The 20,819-nt window shown below is 58.0% G+C and overlaps 2 protein-coding genes across 13 annotated transcripts; one reads left to right on the plus strand and one right to left on the minus strand.

Annotated features, from left to right (window-relative positions):
* Window positions 1–1,975: 1,975 nt before the first annotated feature.
* Uck1 (uridine-cytidine kinase 1) lies at window positions 1,976–6,728 on the plus strand. The gene is made up of 7 exons (XM_063244078.1): window positions 1,976–2,169; window positions 2,463–2,622; window positions 2,946–3,042; window positions 3,148–3,290; window positions 3,376–3,470; window positions 5,270–5,318; window positions 5,930–6,728. Exons 1-7 carry the CDS (start codon window positions 2,062–2,064, stop codon window positions 6,109–6,111), a joined length of 834 nt encoding a protein of 277 aa, XP_063100148.1. The 5' UTR covers window positions 1,976–2,061; the 3' UTR covers window positions 6,112–6,728.
* On the minus strand, window positions 6,729–20,118 carry Pomt1 (protein O-mannosyltransferase 1). 12 transcript variants are annotated; one of them, XM_063244070.1, is made up of 22 exons: window positions 19,973–20,117; window positions 18,919–19,070; window positions 17,090–17,196; window positions 16,917–16,967; window positions 16,059–16,205; window positions 14,340–14,451; window positions 13,790–13,855; window positions 13,624–13,717; window positions 13,268–13,459; window positions 12,440–12,570; window positions 12,021–12,116; window positions 10,913–11,005; window positions 10,708–10,804; window positions 10,281–10,358; window positions 9,584–9,676; window positions 9,326–9,446; window positions 9,144–9,241; window positions 8,789–8,902; window positions 8,067–8,193; window positions 7,550–7,727; window positions 7,158–7,352; window positions 6,729–7,052 (listed from the first exon to the last, which is right to left on the minus strand). In XM_063244070.1, the coding sequence occupies exons 2-21, from the start codon at window positions 19,038–19,040 to the stop codon at window positions 7,178–7,180; spliced, it is 2,292 nt and encodes a 763-aa protein (XP_063100140.1). In that variant the 5' UTR covers window positions 19,041–19,070; window positions 19,973–20,117; the 3' UTR covers window positions 6,729–7,052; window positions 7,158–7,177. The 12 variants fall into 12 exon arrangements, 11 of the variants coding, with proteins under 11 accessions (XP_063100140.1, XP_063100142.1, XP_063100139.1 ...); XM_063244072.1 differs by having other exon boundaries at window positions 6,729–7,352; window positions 13,268–13,423; XM_063244069.1 differs by having other exon boundaries at window positions 6,729–7,352.
* Between the last annotated feature and the right edge of the window lie 701 nt (window positions 20,119–20,819).

The following is a 20,819-nucleotide window of genomic DNA, read 5'->3' on the forward strand; positions in this document are numbered from 1 at the left end:
TAACTCAGAAGCAGGCCGCATGGACTCACCCCAAAGTGCCAGGAATACGCCTGACTCGGAGGCCCAGGGTGGGGTGTGGCTGGTGTCCCCAGACAGCGACAGGACATGAAGTCTGCAGCTGCGAGGGCAGAAGCGGGACGCGGAGATGAGAAGGGGAATCTTCTGTGGCTCCCGGGGGTGCCGAGGACGCTGACCCGCACAGCTAGGCGGGGGCGGGGGAGTCTCTCCCGGCAGTCGTGCCCAATGGGGTGTAGATCGAGCCACCCCTCACAGTCCAGAAACCCTATGCTATCTTTTTATTTTGTTTCACTTTCGAAGCAGGGTTATGATATGTAGTTGGGGCTGGCCTTGAACTCGTGGAGGTCTTCCTGCCTCACCCTCCCAAGAGGTAGGATGACAAGCTTGAGCCATAACACTTGGCTCAGAAATCCCTAAACCGGAAACTGACGTTAAAAATAAAAACAGGGAAACAGGCATGGTGGTACACGTTTGTAACCCCAGGTACTCAGGAGGCTGAGGCAGGACGATTGTGCGAGTTTGAGGCCAGCCTGGATTATATAGTGAGTTCAAGGCCAGCCTGGGCTACATAATGAAACCTTCTCTCAAAAAGCAAAACAAATACAGGCAGTCACTTGGATGTGGTGTCACTTTTTTGTGGCTGTAATTTCTGCTCTCTGTGAGACTGAGGCAAGAGGTTCCCAATTTCCAAACTCACCCTGGGCAATTTAGTGATTTAGCCAGGCCAGATCTCAAAATCAAAAATAATAAAGAAAGGGCTGGGGCTGGAGCTCAGTGTAAAGGCCCTGGGCTCAATCCCCAGTACTGCAAAGAAAAGAAACAGGAAATAGAACACAGTAATATACCTGCCTGTGGTGAACAGGAGAGGACAGGCAGATAAGAAGCCCAGCTGGAGGTGGGGGATTTTAGCTCAGTGGCTTAAGCCCTTACCTGGTTAAGTGCAAGATCTTGAGTTTGGTCCCTGGTACCAAAAAAAAAAATTTTGGGGTGGGGGATTTAGCCCAGCAGCACAAGTGCCTGCTGGGCAAATGCTGAGTTCCATCCCCAGGACCCACCCCCCAAAAAAACCCAGCTCCCCTGTGCAGGAGGGTACCTTGAGGGACAGACCTTTCTCTGGAACCCAGGAAAGTGGCAGTGAGCCCCACACTGGCCAGCGCCTCAGCAGGGTGATATTTAAACTCCATGTCACTTGGGCCACTCTGGGCCTGCTGTGGGTCCTTCCAGCACAGGGACAGCATGGGGACACACTGGGGTTCCAGATGCCCTCACGGGGCACAGGCGGCCAGGCCCCCTCCAGGTGAAGCCCTTTGGAGGTAACCAGAGATGCCAGCATCAGCACTGGCCTGTGCAGGCTCCCGTCTGGGTGCTGGGCAGCCTTCTGCCCTTGGGGACACTTTGGGGACAGGTGATCAGAGCTGCCCCACTTGCCTGGGGCCGGGGTGTCCCCTGCCCACTGCCTTCTGGGCACTCACTGCCCGCAGAGCCTCCTCTGATGGCACCACCCACCCTGACTGGAGGATGGGAGGGGTCTGAGGACCACGCGGGGCTCCAGAGGTGTCCTGAAAACCCGGACTGTTCGGAAGACGAGGAGGACTGCTGTGGGGGGCAGGCCCAGACTGTGGCCTTGGGAGCATATAGGAATTGGGGTGCGGACAGGAACAAGAGTTGGGGTGCTTAGGAGGCACAGGGCCCCAGAGCTGGGCGGGTGGCAGAGGCCAGTGCAGATGGGACCCTCCCGCCTCATCCTCACGGCCAAGGGTCTTCTACCCCTCCTGTTGCGGTTTTTTCAGGCCTGGTTCCTCCGGGCCCCGCCCCTCCGCCCCCGCCCCTCCGCCCTGCCCCGCCCCTTCCTCCCGGCCCGGCCCACCCCTCCCGCCTCTCCCTCCAGGCCCCGCCCCTGTCCCGCTACTTCCAGACCCCGCCCTCGGCTCCGCCCCCGTCGCGCAGCCCTGTGACGCATGCGCCTTGCGCCCCGGAAGCGGCCCGCGCCCCGACCCCGGCGGCCTAGGTGGGCGGCGCGGCGGTCGGGGCCGCGGGGCCGACATGGCTGCTGCGGGAGGCGGCGACTGCGAGGACCCCGCGCCGGAGCCCGAGCGTCCCCACCCACGTCCCTTCCTGATCGGGGTGAGCGGCGGCACCGCGAGCGGGAAGGTAAGGGGCTGCTCCGGGCCTGGTGCCTGCGCCTTGGCGTCCGGCCGGTGCTAGGGCGGCCGGCGCAGGGGTCGGGGTCGGGGTCGGGGTTGGGGTGGGGGTCCTTGTGCGGGGGCGAGGCTGGGCCGCGGCGGGCCAGGCCCGGCGGGAGCACAAGCAGGCGGCCGTCCTCGCCCTTCCAATCCCGCCGGCCCCGGTCCTCCCGTGGCACCTGTGGCAGCGGGCAGGGCGGCCCGGCTCGCGGTGTCGCTGCAGGACCCCGACCTCCCGCTGCGGGCGGCTTCTGTCCCCAGACCACGGTGTGTGAGAAGATCATGGAATTGCTGGGCCAGAACGAAGTGGACCACCGGCAGCGCAAGCTGGTCATCCTGAGCCAGGACCGCTTCTACAAGGTGCTGACCGCCGAGCAGAAGGCCAAGGCCCTGAAGGGCCAGTACAACTTCGACCACCCAGGTGCGGGCCGAGAGGGCGCCGGAACCCCGCAGGACTCAGAGGGGCGGGGCTGGGTGGGAGCAGTAGGACCCCCATCTCCCCCCCCCCCCCCCCCGCAGTGCACTGCCTGAGGGCACCCGGTTGTTCCCTGCTGTGACCTGCACAACTACAGGGGACCAACACTGGTCCCTGTCACTCCCAGATGTGAATCATGGGAGCAGCCCCTGTTTCAGGTCCTCTGTGGCCCCCGTGCCCAGCTATGCTAACCCTGAGGCCAGGCAGTTGTTCCTTCCTGTCCTGGCACAGGGGCAGCTGGGCTGTTGCCTTCTGCTCCACCTCTGCAGATGCTTTTGATAACGATTTGATGCAAAGCACTCTGAAACACATCGTGGAGGGCAGAACCGTTGAAGTCCCAACCTACGATTTTGTGACCCACTCAAGGTAAGCGAGCGGTCACAGTAGGCCCTGCAGCAGGTGGTTTTGTGGATGTCCCCTCCACTGCCCCCATCTGGTGTTGGCACCTGGGGACCAGGATCTCCCTGGCAGGTTGCCAGAGACCACAGTGGTGTACCCCGCGGATGTGGTGCTGTTTGAGGGTATCCTGGTGTTCTACAGCCAGGACATCCGGGACATGTTCCACCTGCGCCTCTTCGTGGACACGGACTCTGACGTCAGGCTGTCTCGGAGGGGTGAGACGATGGGCTCTGGCTGGGCGGCCTGGTGGGGTTGGCCACCAGCCTGCAGAGGGCTGAGCGCATCCTGTCACCACTGCAGTTCTGCGGGATGTGCATCGCGGGCGGGACCTGGAGCAGATCCTGACCCAGTACACCACTTTTGTGAAGCCGGCCTTTGAGGAGTTCTGCCTGCCGGTACTGCTTGCGGCCGCGTGCTCCCTCTTGACCCATGGCGCCTGTCCCGTGCACACTGAGTCCCGAGTGCATGTTGCTTGTTACTGTGCCTGAACCCCCAGGAGTTCTCAGCTCTTCCCACTGTGAGGCCAGCTTGTGTCTGCCCTGCCTGGGGCCTTACAGTCTTTTTTCACCTGCACGTTTTGCTTATTCTCCAGGCGGAGACTTCTGTGTGCTCTCTGCCGACAGCCAGCTGCTGTCCAGCAGGCATTCAGCGGCTCCTCCAGGGCCAGTGTCCCTGGGACGCTGTGGGCTCATGCAGGCTTCCCGACTGGCTTGTAGACAAAAGGATTCACTGGCTCTTTTTTCAGAGTTAGAGCTGGGGCTGTTGGTGCTATTCAAATTGGAATGGTTGTTTTAGTTGGTTTTCTTTTTGAGACGGGGTCTCACTATGCAGTTCAGGCTCGCCTTGAGCTGACTTTGTAGCCCAGGATGGTCTCAAGCTTACATTGATCCTCCTGCCTCAGGCTCCCGAGTGGTGGGATGACAGGTGTGCACCACCACCCTCGACTCAAATTGGAGAATTGTTTTTTTTTTTTTTTGTCTTTTTCATTTTTATTGGTACCGGGGATCAAACTCACAACTGTCTGCTTGCAAGGCAGACGCTTATGCTGCTGAGCTAAATCCCCAGCCCTGAGTGTTTTATTTTTCTATTTCATTTCACTTCATTTCATTTTTTGAGATAGAGTCTCACTGTATAGCTCAGGCTGGTCTCAAACTCATAGTGATCTTCCTGCCTTAACCTCCCAAGTGCTGGGATTAAGGGCATGGGCCACCATGCCTGGATGGAGTGTTTTAAAGAGAAATTTATCATTATCTTGCCTCAAGAAAGCAGCACAGAGAAACTGGAACTAGGATTCCTGCTTTTAAAAAGTAGAAGAGAGTTTTGCCTATGGCTAGTCAAAGAACACTTTTTCTCACTTTCATATTTCCTGGAAGCTAATTTGAAAAGCACACTGGCTGTTTCGTATTTGCCAAGGCTTCACTGACAGAGCGGAGGTTTGCAGGCAGCCCCAAGACGGGGCTCTGACCCAGTGATCCCGCACCCACCCCGAGCCTCCCTCACCCTTGGGGTGGCTGCTGGTGAAGTCCAGCTCACCTGGCCCCAAAGCAGCTGCAGTCTGTCCACACCCACTGGCCCTGGACTTCCAGGCTCTGGGCTCCCTCCCTCCACCCTGGCCCCTGCTGTCTCGTGTCAGCCCCCTTGCACTGTGATGCCACCCTGTGTGCCTGATCCATGTAGATGCCTGTCTCATATGTCCAGCTCCCTCGGCCCAAGTTCTTAGGCGCAGGGCAGCAGATACTTGGCAGGACCGTGCCTGGGAGCTCCTGTCTTGTGGCTGGGTGCCCACTTGGTGGCCCTGACATTGTCTGCTAGTGACAGGTGTGAGGCAGGGGTGTCCCTGTGTACATGAGAGGCTGTGGCATGGTCCCGTCCTGCCCGCTTCTCTAGGCCTTGGCAGGAGAGGTGACCAGGTTCCAGTGTGGAGAGGCACACACTGAACCTGGTCCAGTCAACTCATGATGGGCACAAAGGACTGTGCCCCATGGGGGTGCCTGGGAAGGATGGAGGGAGCATGGTGGGGACAGTCTGGGCAGTTTCCTTAGCCCCATCACCTTGGGAGACTATCATGCACACTGGTGACAACTGCCTGAGTCTCTGTCCCCCACTTACAAGTGATACCCGTGTCTCAATGCTTCTGGCCCTGGTCCCCCTTGAGAGGATGGAGGCTCAGGAGAACCCCTTTTGTGTCTTGCAGACCAAGAAATATGCTGATGTGATCATCCCTCGCGGGGTTGACAACATGGGTAAGGGACTGTCCACTCCTGTCCCCTTCCCATCTCAGAGCAAAGACCAGTACAGCCTACCTCAGGGATGCTTGGTGTTTACCCAGCGCACAGGTTCAGTATATACTTTACAAACATACTCAGAGCTTGGGTGTGGTGCCGTACACCCAGAGTCCCAGCAACGTGGGAGGCTGAGGCAGAAAGACTGAGTTCCAGGCCAGCCTTAGTGAGCCCATGTGTGAGAATGAAATTCAGGATGTGGCTCGGTGGCAGAATGCTTGTCAACATGCACAGTGCCCTGAGCTCAAGCCCCAGTGCCACCAAAACAAAAGAATGAAAATTCAAAAGAAGGCTAGAGGTGTAGCTGAGTAATTGCCTAGGTGTGTGCAGCCCAGGTTCAATATCATGTGCTGCCCCCTGCAGAGGCAGCCGCTTAAGAGCTGTTGCCCAGCGCAGGTCCCATTAGCAGAGAGCCCTGTAACCAGGCCAGGTGGACATGTGTCTAGGTGGAGAGGCAGACCCTGGGCTGGGAATGTCCTGTGCTGTCCTGGGGACCCCTGCTGAGCCCTCACAGTGGGGGAGGTGCAGGGGCTGGGGCTGACTGCTGAGGGCCGCCTGCCTGTCCCCTGCAGTCGCCATCAACCTGATAGTGCAGCACATCCAGGACATTCTCAACGGCGACCTCTGCAAACGCCACCGAGGTGGCGCCAATGGGCGCAGCCACAAGAGGACCTTTCCTGAGCCCGGGGGCCACCCCGGGGCGCTAGCTGCCGGCAAACGGTCACACCTGGAGTCTAGCAGTAGGCCCCACTGAACGCCTCCGGGGATTGGGCCTGGGGCTGCTCCTGGAGGCCTTGGGACCCAAGTGTCCTGGTGAGGAGGAGGCAGTCTGGGTTGCCAAGGCAGGAGGAGGTCAGCTTCGCTGGGTCCCTGGAGGCCCTGGGGTGCACAGGGAAAGCCCAGGGTGCCCACTTTTGGAAGGAGTGCATCTGGTATAGGGGAAAGCAGACATGGCCAATTCATGGCAAGGTCAGGTTCCCAGCTGCGCCTCTACTGGTGACCAGGACATTCGCCTTCGTTGCTATGCAGCACAAGGCCAGCCTCGACCTGGAGGCCTCATCCCCGGGCGGGTACTGGGCCATGGTTCGGGGCCCTGGGAGGCAGGGAAGTGGCCGAGCCTGGTGAGCTGGCCCCAGCCCAGGTACCAGCGGAGGTTTCTGCCCAGGAGCCTCCCACGGTCCCTGCCTGCATCGTGCGAGTTAGCCGTCCAGCCATCCCTCCCTGTGGGGGCCCTGTTGCAAGTGCTGTTTGCTGCCAGCACTGCTGTGGTGGACACGTGTGGCTCCTCACCATGGTTGCGTAGCCACGTGTCCTGACTTGGTGGTGCGGTGGAGTCTGTGTCTCAATCAATAAACAGCTCCAGGCAGCAAAGCCAGGTTGTCCCTTGTTATTTACATTTTTAAAAGGCGGGGATGGTGACAGTGTCCAGGTAAGCCAGACCCCAGGGCTGCAGGTGAAGGTGGAACCCCATGGTAAGACTTCGGAAGTGACAGCCTCAGGTGCCTGTAAGGACAGGTCTGCTGGACCCCCTGAGGCCTGCTCAGGCCAGTCTGGGCCTGAGGACTCAGCCCACAGCTGAGGGAGGCCCTGGCTCTGCGTCAGGCAGGGCCCCATGCTGGCTGCAGGCCGAGGGGACAGGCAACAGCTTGTGTTGGAAATGGTGGATGGATTCAGCCGCAAGGCCCCGAGAGAGACCTGTTTGGAGAAGGAGGCCCAGATACACCCTGAGGTCGCACCTAGGCAGGGGTCTTGTGCTCAGGAAGGGGCATGGGTTGCCAAGGGGCTGGCAGCTGGCCCTACCCCCACACTGAGCCCCCATCCTAGGGTTTTTGGATCAGGATGTCCCAGCTGTCTCTCCAGTGCAGGGCCAGGAGCTCCCCTGGGGACAGCGGTCTGTCCCCATAGGTGAGTGGGCGCAGCATGTTGGACACGTGGCAGGCGGCAGAGTACCAGGTGACCACTAGGGCACTGAAGACACCTCGCTGCACCTGGGTCCTGTGGGCAGAGGCGCCGAAGCCTGAGCACGGGCTCCACCCTGCCTCCCAGCAGCTTCCGGGCCCCTGTGCTGTACCTGAGGCTGTGTGGCAGCCAAGCCCTCCCAGTCTGAAGCACCCTGCAGTGCCGTGTCCCCAACCCTGGCCCATGAGCCCCTTCCCGTCCACTCGGCCTCCCTGCCCGTCCGGCAGCCGCACCGGCACAGATGGTCCCAGGTGTGCTGCAGGACAAGAGGCAGCAGCAGCAGCTGGAAGGCAAGCGCAGGCAGGTAGTGGTAAAGGAACAGCGTCTTCTCCATCAGGAAGAAGGGCAGGTAGTTCACGGCCCAGCCACCGCCGCACAGCGCCCCGGCCAGCACCCAGCGCTGCCACACATCTGTGGGGAGCACAGTGTCAGGCGGGGGTAGCCGGGGCCCACACAACAGCCCGCTAGCCCACAGGGTGAAGCCAACCCAAGTGAGGTGTCTGAAGGGACACAGAGATAGGGCCCTGTTGCCCTGCGGCGGCAGAGGGCTGGGCAGCATCCTGTGGTGCCGCCCGTCCTGGGAGGTCTTTCCTGGCGACACATGAGAGGCCAGAAGCCTGCCCATGGCTCTCCCTGCCACTCTGCCCCCTGGGACCCTCATGCCAGGCACCATCTCCTGGGCGTGGGGCAGTGGACCCCTCCCTGCAGAACAGCTCCTGGGAAGGCTGGGGCAGCAGGGGCAGCACTAACCCTCAGGGAGGTCGTGGATGTCCCTCTGCCGCCTGAGCAGGTACCACAGGAAGAGCAGCACGTAAGTGGCCGTGGCCATGCTGGCTGAGGCCCAGATCACAAGGTTCCCAAGCAAGTGGATCTGAGCCTGTGCGCAGGGAAGGTCGGGGTCAGCACACAGCAGGGTCCAGCACCCTGCAGCCCACCGCCCAGCTGTGTCCCCAGGAGATCCATTCTAGAAGAGTCCTGATAGCACAGCTTTGTACAGCAAATGGGAAAACTAGGGAGGTCTCTTTTCTTCTTTTGGGGGTTTGCAAAGGCTCGGCGTGCAACCCAGGGTCCCCCACAGGCCAGGCCAGTGCTCTACCCCTGGGGTGCACCCCCAGCCCTTCTCATTTTTTGAGACAGCGTCTCACTAAACTCAGGCTGGGCTCAAGCTTGCAAACCTCCTGCCTCAGCCTCCTGAGTAGCTGAGATACCCTGTGCCCAGCCATGTCCAGCTCAAGGTTCATTAACGACTGAGCTCTTCACGGAGAGGAGGTTGTGCCGCCCCAGACCTGAGGGGAGAACCCCTCACCAGCACCTGTGCTCCACTGCCCTGGGCAGAGCGGTGAGGCAGGGCACTAACTGAGCTGGTCACAGTGGCCGGGGAGGCCCAGCCACGAAGGGCTGTGAGGGCGTGTCCTGAAGGCCACTTTGGCCACCACACCCGTGCCCACTGTCCCGTTCCCTCGCGTGCTCACACTGCTCCGGGGGTTGAGCCAGTAGGGGATGTTGCTGTCCAGCGTGACCCAGTCCAGCGGCGTGGAGCTGTACCTGTGCTCTGCCTCCTCGCTCTGCAGCGTCAGCATTCTCCACTGTGGGACAGCATATGCTGGGGGGCGTCCGGGGCCAGGGCCAAACAGAGGCTCCCCGGCTCCCCGTCAGCGCAGACCCCAGAGCCACACCTCTGCCCGTGTCGCCTGGCCAGGGACCGCAGCACACCCCAGCGATGGAAGTGTGGAGCTGATACAGAACCTCTCACCCCTCTGGCTGGCTATGAAACCATGGGGGGAGGGCATGGCAGCCCCGGGGGGACAGCCATTGCGGGAGCGTCACCTGCAGCTCCAAGAATCTGGCCATGAAGCTGAGGTTCAGGCTGAAGTTCGCCTTCATGGGTGTGTGCAGCTCTAGCTCCTGGCCCCGCTGCTCCTGGCCTGTGAGATGCCCAGCGTGGTGGTCAGGGCTTCTGCACCCCAGGCTTCCCCGCGAGCCCCGCAGTAGAGAAAGCCAGGGCTCACTGGTGCGGTAGTGGTGCTCCTCCACGTTCCACGCCATGCTCTCATGCTGGCCCCTCGACAGCTTCTCGCCCACCACCTCCAGCTGCCGGAAGCCCCACTCAGGCAGGTGTGCCCCACTCAGCTGGCAACACCGAGGAGACAAAGCAGCGTTGGGTTGGGGCTCATGCCTGCCAGCCAGAGTCACCCTGGCAGGGGCTGGGACCTTGATAGGGCTCCACCCCGCCACCTTCCCCCACCCCGCGTGGGACCCATGTGCACCTTGAGCACGGCAGACGTGTTCAGGTGCACAAAGCGCACGGTTGACAGGATAGTCTTCCAGGTGTCCCTGTCCGACTGCCTGTTCACGATGTCCTGTAGGGACAGCTCATCAGGTGGCAGGGACCCTGTGCCAGCATGCCAGGCCCAGGGCTGCAGGCCAGCGCCACATGGCTCTCAGGCCACAGCTGAGAGATGGGACACATGTGGAGGCTGGTCAGGGACCGGCCCGTGGGACTGGGGACCGGGAGAGGACTCCTGAGAACAGCACAGCCGATGCCAGCCCGAGCTCCTGCCCTGTGCAGTAGGGTTGCTTTGTTTCCTGTCCCTCAGCAGGGCCTGCACTGCGAGAGCTGTGGGCAGGACCCATGCGGGCAGCACAGAGGAGCCCAGGCCAGTGGCAAGGGCTGAGCCAGCCACTGTCATCTCGCAGACCCTGGCTTGGCTTGGCCAGGCAGGTGCAAGGCTGAAACATGGGAAGAAGGGACAAGCCAGAAGCCGGATGGGGCACGTGCCTGTGATCCCAGCACTCCAGGAGGCTGAGACAGGAGTGTCGCAAATTCAGGTCCAGCCTGAGCAACTCAGGAATTTAGTGAGACTCTGACTCAAACATAAGAGATGGGGCTGGGGATTTAGCTCGGCGGCATAAGCGCCTGCCTTGCAAGCAGGCAGGCGGGAGTTCAATCCCCGGTACCGATACCAGCCTCCAGAGGAGAGAGGAGCCGCTGCAGCTGGCAGGAGGCTGGAGGAGCCCACAGTTCCCTGGACTCAGCACCGCCTAGGGACAGAGGCTGAGGCCGTTTCTTGCACTCAGGGCCTGGGCTCACAGGGCTGGGACAACCCAAAGCCAGGACACTTGTTGCTCTTCCCAGGAAATCCGGTCCCACCAGGGGACCAGACCTGGCCACTTGGAGAGGTGACTGCACACTGATGGTGGAGCCTGTCCCCAGGGAAACCATGACAGGGAGCCCAAGGTGGTAGGGGAGAGGGGAGCAAGGGCCAAGCTGGGGATCACACCACTTAGACCCCACAGGGTGCGGAGGAGGGAGTTTGTGAGCAGCTTTCTCAGCAAACCCTGGCCCCTTCCCGCATGTGCGGATCCCCCAGATGCAGGCTCCGGAGCTCACCAGCCTCCAGAGGTTCTGGGCGGGCATGGAGATGTTGTAGTCCACATAGCAGGATACCTCCTGAGCGTGGAGGCTCAGTGGGGCGGCCACGTCGTGCCTGGGGAGGCAGGCAGTGCTGCAGTGCACGGCTCCTCCCAACCGGTCCCCTGAGGGTCAGGGCCCCCAGGGCACGGGGATGGGGAGCAGGAGGAAGTGGGGCACTCACGTGTTGAGGAAGCGTGTGGTCATGCCGTGGACCAGCTGGACCACGTCCCCGTGCCGCACGGGCTTGGGCGGGTTGCTCACCACCAGCTGGTGCCTGCGGCAAGGACAGGGTGAACCTGGTATCCCCAGAGGGGACAGCTTGTCCGGAGACGGTGTCCCTCCTCAGCCAGGGTAACCTGCAGCCCTGCCATCTGCACCTTGGATGAAGTGACTTTGCAGAGAACCAAGGAAATCATTTCATTTCCTTTCTTTCTGCAGTACTGGGCTGACACCCAGAGCTTGGTGCAGGCTACACAAACTCGGGGGCACCCTGCTTAACCCCATATCTTTCAGCTGCTCACTCTGAGGCCGTGTCACTAACTTGCTAAATTGCCCAAGCTGGACTCAGACTTGACATCCTCCTGCCCTGGCCTCCTAAGTAGCTGGTTTTACAACTGGAGGGCTAAGTACCACAGCAGGAAGGCCCGGGACCAGTCCCCGGAGGAAAGAGGGATGGTTGTGGTCCAGCTGGCAAGAGGCTGGAAGGCTGCACCTTACCCAGCCACGTCGGGCACCTTACCAACGGCCAAACGCGATTCCATGTGCTATAATCAGCCTTGGTGCCAACGCCACCATGACCAGTACCCATGGCTAGCAAGAACCCCTCCTACAACAGAGACCGTTGGCTTCTGCCTGCCCCAAAGAAGTTCAAGCAGGGCCACAGCGGCCACTGCCCTGCATGGCACCGGTGAGTGTGGCAGAGAGGGACTTCAAAGGCCAATGCCCTGGGCAGGGTTACTGCCGGCCCCAGAGGGTCAGGACTGGAGCCGCAGGTCCAGAGGGGCAGGAGGTGGAGGGGACCAAGTGTCAGACCAGGGCCTGGGCCTGGGGAGGAGCAGGGTGGTGCCCTGAGCGAGAGCATGGGATCCTGTTTTCTGTTGCCCTGAGGCAGGCAGGCGGTGCAGAAGGGGGTTCCTGCCACCCCGTCACACAGCTGAGAGATGCCAGGTGCCACTGAGGCCCTGCTCTGGACGGCGTGATGTGGGACCCCAGGCTACCCCAGGGCAGGGGCGACGCAGGCGGCAGAGCACAGACGAGGCTGGGGACCTCTGGCCAGCACCGGCACTCACCTCTCGGGGTCCTTGATGACCCACCAGTTGTTGATGTCCTTGAAGGGGTAGCAGGTCACCTGCTGCTGGTGGGAGCTGCCACGGCCGTTCTCATAACTGCTCGAGGTCAGAGGGGACTGGGTCTGGGGGCAGCTGGAGCGCACCCTGGGCCCCCACTTGCAGGGAGTGAAGAGGACCCCAACAGTGCCGCCTGGGCAGGTGTTGGGGAAAGGCAAGTGGATGTGGCCATGAGGGGTCTGAATCTCACAGGGAGCATGCGGGCTGGGATGGCACTCAGATGGCACCTGTGGCCGCCCAGGGAGACACAGGCACTGAGCCCCAACCCCCCTGACAGGCTTGCCCTGGATACTACCCCCACACCCAGCCCAAAAGCAGAAGCTTCGGATAGACATGAGGCCGAGGCAGGACACCCTCCTTACATTATGGGGTAGGTGTTCTGGTGCGAGTGGAGCCAGCAAGGCAGGGGCTTGCCGAAGACATTCTTGAGGGTGACTTGGGAGCCGAAGGCCACCTCCAGGGGCTGGCCTTGGGTGATGCGGGCCAGTCCTCCCTGGGACAAAGGGCAGAGAAAGAGCCGAAGTCCTACACTGCCCTCGGGACAGCCACTCCCCACCAGGGTGACATGGGGCAGGGCTGCGGCAGATCTTTTTGAGGGGCAGGGTGTAGAGACGGCGTCTATGTAGCTCAGGCTGGCCTTGGATTGAGCTGACCCTCCTGCCTCAGCCTCCAGGACCCTGGGATTACAGACATGCACACCACACCCTGCTCCCAGGGCAGCTCTTACAACCTCCTCCTATCACACTTCAGCCACAGCTCCAACGAGTTCCTGCTGCCCTGAGCCAAGGGGCCCAGCGAAACGCCCCCTCCCACACCATCACTGGCTTCTTACCCTGCCTTGTGCAAGGCAGGTGATGACAAGGTCTAACAGACGAGGGGTGGAGGCTGGGTGTGGGCACAGAGCCGCCCTGGCAGAGGCAGGGAGGATGCAGCCGTGCCCCCAAGCCCTGTCCCTCACCCCACCCACTGGCTCCTAGTCTAGGCTGAGGCTCCCTGGCCTACAAGGAGTGTTCTGACTTTATTTTTTTTTAATTTTGGGAGATTTGTATAGATCGTAAGATGCAGGTGCCCCTTCTTCCTGATCTCACGTTTTTCTGGAATGTTCTCTCCACACTGTGTTACCAAATGCATGGAGTCCATGACATGCAAAAAGCTGCGTCCTAAGGTGACCTCGACATCCCACTTCTTACCTCCAAGCTGGCCTGGAAGGCGCTTGACATGATCCTGTCGTGGGGCCCAGAGCGGTAGAGCAGTGTCAGGTGGACGTAGAAGCATAGTAAATACAGAACAGCTGGGAGGACCACCAGGGCCACAGCCCTGGCGAACACATGGCACAACACACGGACCTGGTGGGGGACAGGCGCACAGGTGACCGCCGCTCCCTGTAAAGCAGGGCACGTCCAGGGGACACTGCCAGGTCAACAGAGAGGCAATGCTCCCTGGCCAGCATCCAAAGCCTTGAGGGGTCTCTGCACCCACACCCCGGGGACAGGCACCCAGCGGCCCCATGTAGACCAGACAAAAGGACCCCGACACCGGCACCTACATTTGACAGGGTCTGGTCTCCGATCAGGTGCCACGCGTGGATGGCCGCGACGCACAGCACAAGCAAGTAAGTGAAGATGCCCATGTATCTGGTGCTGAAGAGATAGTGGTCAGGCGGGGTGGGCAGGAGCCCCTCAGGAGAACCTGCCATAGGCAGCCCTACTCACCCCACGGCACAGGCACAGGCGACCCCTGTCAGCATCAGCCAGAACCACCAGCGCGGAGAAAAAGGGCTGCAACACGGGAGCAGTCACCCCATGCCCAGCGGCAGTGGGCATGTGTTTCCCAGGCCTCCCTCCCAAGCACCCCTGTCTCCCTGCGTTCCACTCCTGGCTGGTCTTCCTCCCAGTTCGGTGGTCCTGGAGATCAGCCCTTTCAGTTGTGACACATGGTTTCACCCCATCCCTAAGTTGTCCAGGCTGCACCCCCAACTTGCAATCCTCCTGCCTCAGCCTCTCAGAGTGCTGGGATTACGAATGCCAAGAATTTTTTTTTTTTTTTTTTTTTTTTTTTGTCCAGCAACTTTTCGTTAGCCAGTTAACATTATAGAAAAATGAGGGTACTCTTTATGAAGTCACAAGCCAAAGGCCAATCCCCAAAATACAAAGTGGCCACAAGATATCCAGCAAGCAAGTCCCCAAAATAATGGGCATCAGAGGCCTCCCGACCCTGGTTCCTTAGGAACTCAGGAGGGCGCACCTGCCTCCTGGCCCATACCTGTGCTTCTGGACGTTGAAGAACTTCAGATAGGACAGCACAGCCAGGAAGTTGAAAAATATTAACAGTGACTCCAGCTGCATGAGCCTGGACTGGGTGATCAGTGCGTTCTCTGTCACAAAGATGAGACAGATGTCATCTCACGGCGGCACGGGAGACGCACAGAGATAAAAGCTCCACAGGAAAGACAGCCAGGCCTGCACTCTCAGGGAACGGGACAGGGGCCCCTTCTGGGAACCTCACGTGTCTTACCTTGAAAGACACCCCCCCCCAATTCACATGAGACCCCAGACATCCCAGACAGCCTCCCGTAGACCCGCAGTCAGCTCCAGGCTATGCCCAACACCCTGCTAGTGCTGAGTGAGCCACCGTCCTGGCAGTGGGAATGACAAGAAATCTACAGCCCGGCACAAAAGCAGGTGGAATTTGGGTCATTTAGGTCTAGGCTCCTGGATCTGCATGGGCACAGCCCTCTGTGCACACAACACAGACAAACCTAGCAGCCACTGCATCCCGGCTTGTGGCTGCAGGAAGGCCAGATGCAGGTGGCTGGGCATGGCCGAGCTCCAGAGCCACCACGCGCCACAGGCGTGCAGACACCTGTGCGGATGTGGGCAGGAAGCTTGCTTTTCTGAGCCCTCCCTTTTCTTATTTGCACAGTAATAACTCCACAGTAATATCTCCATAGTAATATTAGCAGTAATATCTCCACAGTAATAACTGTGGAGAGCTGCGTGAAGGTGGGTTTTTTGTTTTTCAATTTTTTTTTTCTTTTTTCTTTTTTTTTTATTGGTACCGGGGATCGAACTCATGACCACCTGCTTACAAGGCAGGTACTTATGCCGCTGAGCTAAATCCTCAGCCTTATTTTTTTTTTTTTATTGTTTTTGATTTGGAGTCTTGCCATGTAGCCCCGGCTGGTCTTGAGGGCATGTCATCTTCCTACCTTAGCCTGAAGAGTGCTGGGATGGCTGGGTGTGGTGGCACACTTCTGTAATTCCAGCACTCAGGAGGCGGAAGCTGCAAGTTTGAGACTAGCCTGGGCCACAAAGTGAGCTTAAGGCCAGCCTGAACTGCAGAGCAAGATCCTGTCTCCAAAAGATAAGAGAAAAAAAAAAAAAAAAAAAAAAAAAAAAAAGAAAGAAAAGAAAAAGAAAGAGTCTTGGGATAGTGAGGTGTGGTGCTGCAGATCTATAATCAGACTTAGGAGGCTGAGACAGGAAGATTGCTGCAAGTTTGAGGCCAGCCTGGACTACATAGATGCCCAGGCCAAGGCCTGGTGGACTACATAGCAAGATCCTACCAATAGAGAAACAAAGAAAGAATGCGGGCATTAGAGATGGGAGCCACCATGCCCAGCTTAGTCTGACTTTTCCGTGATTGAACTTCACCTGTTCACCAACCTCAGCTGAAAGGGTGTCCTCTAACTCCGGGAGTCTCCTAGCGCTGGGACCCAGACAGGAGGGGGCGTGACAGCACCGGTACGCATGCGCTCTGGAGCTCGGCGTGGACCTGCCCCTAGCGCGTCTCCACCACCACTATGACGGCTCTGGATGCACATTTCGTGCCCGGGACCACAAGCTCAGCCTGGGAGCGAGGTCTTGCAGAGCAACATCCAGATCAAGGGGTCGTGCCCACTAGTGCTGTGCAGCCACTGCACCCCAAGGTTCCCAGCAGAGCGCTGGGAAGGAAGGTCCCCCGAGGCAGGCCTGGGCTTACCGATCAGCAGGAGCAGGGCTGCGCCTATGGCTGCACAGTGAGAGAAGCGCAGCTCTGACACGATCTGGTAGCCCATGGGCACCGACAGGGCCCCTGCAAGCGCTGGCAGCAGGCGCAGGGCCCACACGGGCACGTTTTTGGTGTATTCTGCAAAGGCAGTCACAGTGCCCCTGAGGAGCTGGACACTTGCCAGCCTCGAAGCCACTAACCTGCACACCTCCAAGCCCGGGCTGTGCTAGCAGCCCAGTGTGCCAACAAGGCCTAGGTTTTGCATCTGTTGTAACACTGGGTCTTGCTACATTTTCCAGGCTGGCACTGCCTATGCTACAGTGACCCTCCTGCCTCAGCCTCCCAAGTAGCCAAGAGTACAGGTGCTTATCACTGTGTGCCTGGCTGCTTTGAAACTGGCTTTACATAGTCAAGGAACCAGCTCTCACAGGACATAGGGAAGATGACTAAGGATTGTAAAATTAATGCTTCCTTATGTGTACCCCACAGATTTCTTTCTTTTTTTTTTTTTTTCTTTCTCTTTTTTATCGGTACAGGGGATCGAACTCATGACTGCCTGCTTGCAAGGCAGGGGCTTATGCCGCTGAGCTAAATCCCCAGCCCCTTACCCCACAGATTTCTAAAAACACCTATATAACGTATATGTACAAAAGCTAAATACAAACAAATACCATGGGATGCATGTACTGATAATTATTACAACAGTAAGGCTTTTCCAAAGTCTTGCGCCTGTATCTAAGTAATTTACTGACCCTGCACTCTGATTCATAAACAGTCATTGTTAATGCCCTTAAAAACTACCATGGCTTGGTTCTGTGTGCACAGCAAGAAGGAAAATTTATCTTTTACCTGCTCCGATTCTGTTCCACAAAAAGTTACCATCAAATCCTCCTAAATAACCTAAAACAGAAAATTAATATGTGGAGTAAGTAACAAGCAACAATACAGAGACGAGGGTCACGGCTGAGGTCTAAATGCACCTGGGGGCCGAGGGCAACGGCCGCTTCCCTCAGGAAACCTACCGCCCAGAGCGAGCAGCATGTGGCCCAGCGGTGGCCCACTGTCATCCAGGAAGAAGACCCGGTTCATGTAAAAGGAAATGAACGGCCCATAGTAGACTTCGTCAAAGCTGAAAGACACATGGCTCTCGTCAGCTAGAAACCTCAACTGTGAACAGAAGGTGCGGGGATGCGCATGTGTGTTCTGACCAGCTGCAGAGGAGTGGCTGACAGTGCTCAGATCCTTTGCTCCAACTCTATCTCGTCCTCCAATGTTCAGACACACACACTGCACCACCGTTCCCAGGGACAGGGTGGGAAATTTGCCAGGCTGGCTCTCATCGCACAGAGGTCCTGTTTCTCATCCTCATTTTGTGTGTGTGTCACACCAGATACTGAACCTTGCGCCTTCTTACTAAGCCTATCTTTAGTCCCTTTTATGTCTTACTTTGAGACAGGGTTTTTGCTAACTTGATGAGGCAGAGTTCAAACTTGTGATCCTCCTGCCTCAGCCTCCCAAAATGCTGATGACAGGTGTGTGCTACTATCCCCCGATATAATTTTTTTGGGGGAGGGAGGCGCTGGTTATTGAGCACAGGGCCTTACATCTTAAGCCCGTGCTCTCCCATTGAGGTACACCCCCATCACTGTCTGCCTTGTTTTCTGCTTAGCTTCATACTGGATACTGATCATGCATCTGAAACACCTTATAGTGTGATGCTAACCCTATGCCCCACATACCAGCATCTGTCTGTGCCTATGAGATGGAATTAGCCCTGCTGACCCAACAAAACAGCTGCAAGTGTGAAAGGAGGATGTGCAGGACACTCCCAAAACCTGTTTAGACAGCCAGAGATCTGATGTTGGCAGGGTACTGCTTCAGCTTCTTAGGTGCAGTGACACTGCCATGGTTATGTACCTTTTGTTTTCCTTTGAACATATATCCTTAAGTCCTTTTTTTTTTTTTAATCTTTTTGAGGCCAAGTCTCACTATCATCAGTTCAAGCTGGTCTTGAGCTCACTTTGTAGCCCAGGCTGGTCTCAAACTCACAACAATCTGCCTGCCTCAGCCTCCTGAGTGCTAGGATTACAGGCTTGAGCCACTACACCTGGCTCTGAATTCTTTATAAATGAAATATAATGTGTAGAATTTGCTTCAATCAACTCACTGCAAGGAGGGGCTTGGCTCTAAACTGACAGTTGTTGAAGTTGGATAATGAACACACTGATGGAGGGTCATCTACGATTTTCTCTACTTTTGCATGTTTAATGTCTCCCATAATAAAATGTTAAAAAAAATATATAGGAGTTAGAAAACAGCCCTCCATAAATAATAGCAGTAATTTCCCATTATGACCCAAACTGTGCTCTGGGCACTCTAAATAATGAGATTAATCTATCCAAATCTATGCATTCTCTGTACTCCAATTTTTTGGTGGCGAGGATACAGGGCCTCACTATGCAGTTTAGCCTGGCCTTGCCCTCTTTATGTAGCCCAGCCTGTCCTTGAACTCCCAGTGATCCTCCTACCTCTGCCTCTCAAGTGCTGGGAAGACAGGCACATGCCACCACATCTGGCTTGCCCTCTGGTTTTAAAATGGAAAAGCCGACTCCTTAAGGAGATTTTCCTCTAGAGCATCTCTTTCATGTGTCCAGTTTTTCTGCTATTGAACCACAGGGCAAGACTTACAAGGTGTCTTCAACAGGCATCGTCCTGGGCACAAATGCTTCTTGCCCTCACTGCCCCCAATCTCCAAAACTAAGAAGCCCAGGACTTCCCAGCTGTCTGAAAAGGCTCTTCCCAGTACTGATCAGACCCTTGTGGGACTCCGTGATGGAGCGGCTCGGCTTACACTACAGCTCGAGGGTAGGAGAGACACCACAGTCGGCTCAGCAGGCTGGCAACTGTCAGAGACACCATATTCAAGTTGACTTCAGCGGTCACCACTATGGGGCGCTTCAAAAACCCCAACATCTTGTCAAAACGCAAGTTCGGGAGACCACCCTGAAAAGGGAAGAACTGTCATCAGTGAAAAGAGGCCACAGACAGGATCCGAAGCAGCACCAAGGGGTAAGCAAGGCCTAGGGGCTTGGATAAGCAGGTCCGAAGGGAGGCTGTATGCGTGTCGCCATGGGAACACCAAGACCTGTAGGATACCAGGAAGGGCAACAATCCTGGGGGGGGCGGAATTCAGGAATCCCAGGACTGGATGTGCACTCCGACAACGCATTCCCCCAGCACCTGCTGGCCACCTCCTGGGAGCAAGGCCACTGTCAAGGAGGCAAGCGGCTTCCCTATGGGTGCCACAAGCTACCCGGATTTTGGGCACCTCCCAGAGAACCATGGCAGCCACTTACAGCCCAAGGCCACACCTCTCAGGCCCTCAAAGCCTCATTTTCTAAACACATCTGTCCCAACAGCTTCCTTCCCAGTCCCAGGTCAGCATCAGTCAGTGGTGGTTCCCTTATCTGTATTATTTTGTATTATTTACTTTTTTTTTAGACAAGGTATCACTGTGTAGTCCAGGCTGGCCTTGAACTCACGGGGATTCTCCTGCCTCAGCGTCTTGGAATGACAGGTGTGCGGCCTCCGTGCCATGCTGGGGCTCCTCCTTAACTGGAGGGTGCACCGGGATGCTCCATCTTCTCCCTAAGCCTCTGCTCCCCTTGAGCTGCGCCTCGTGGCTGCATCTGGCCTCCAGCAGCTCCTGCTGGCCCCAAGTACCCCTGTCCCGGGAAGCCTCACCTATCCCGCTCTCCCCCGGGAGCACCTGGTCCCCTCCGCTGCCCCCGGTCCCGAGGCCCTTTTCTCCTTTTTTCCCTCCAGAGCCCTCCGGCCCTGGGCGTCCCGCACGAATATATCCCTGAGGCCCGGAGAGGCTCTGTCCCCAGAGCTCACAGACGTACTCGGGTTTCTCCGCCGAAAACCTCCAGGGATGAGGACCGTTGAGGTTAAGGCCGCTCGGGGATCCGCACCGTACCCTGCTCGACGCTCGATTCGCTGGGCCTGCGGAGCTATGGGCAGTGGTGCGCGTGCGCAGTGGATTACAGAGGTGCGCGCGTGCGCACTGGAAGAACTTAGGCGTCCTGTTTGAGTCCGTGGATCGAGGCTCACAATTACGGAGATCTGCCTTTCACCACTTAGCCTGCCCAGTCTTAGGTGACGCGGCATTAAGAACGGCGTGAAGGTCGCACGCCTGTAGTCCCATCACTTGGGAGGACGAGGCAGGCGGATCGCCGTAAGTTCGAGGCCATCCTGGGCTGCATAGTGAGACCCTGCCTCTGCCACACGTACACACACACGCACGCACACCGACTAGGGAATGAAGGCTGAGCCTGTCTTACGCACGAGGGGTTGGGTGACAGCTCCCCCGCCCCCAGGTCTCTGCGGTCCAGCCAGGGTCCTATAGAAGGGAGGAGCTGGGGCCCATTGGGGCCTGACTTTGTTCCCTGGCACGCAAGTGGCAGGTGCTTAATGACACAGAGGCGCCATCCCGCGGACACTCAGTCTCTGCAGAGCCAGAATCCTTGTGAAGGTCTAGGAACCGCTCGACCAAGTGGCCACGGATCAGGGCGACGTGTGTGGCTCTACAAGCTGAGATGCCCGCCTGGTTTTCTCACAGCTATGGGCTCAAAAGGAAATTTGAGAGGCTGGGGTCTCTCGTGCGTTTTTTTTTTTGTTGTTGTTGTTTTTTTGTTGTTGTTTTTGTGGTACTGGGGATTGAATCCATGACCTCGCGCTTGCCAGGCAGGC

This window comes from Cavia porcellus, unplaced genomic scaffold (assembly GCF_034190915.1).
Source record: "Cavia porcellus strain 051 isolate PalLab524CR breed Dunkin Hartley unplaced genomic scaffold, mCavPor4.1 scaffold_49, whole genome shotgun sequence".
NCBI classification, from domain to species: domain Eukaryota; kingdom Metazoa; phylum Chordata; class Mammalia; order Rodentia; family Caviidae; genus Cavia; species Cavia porcellus.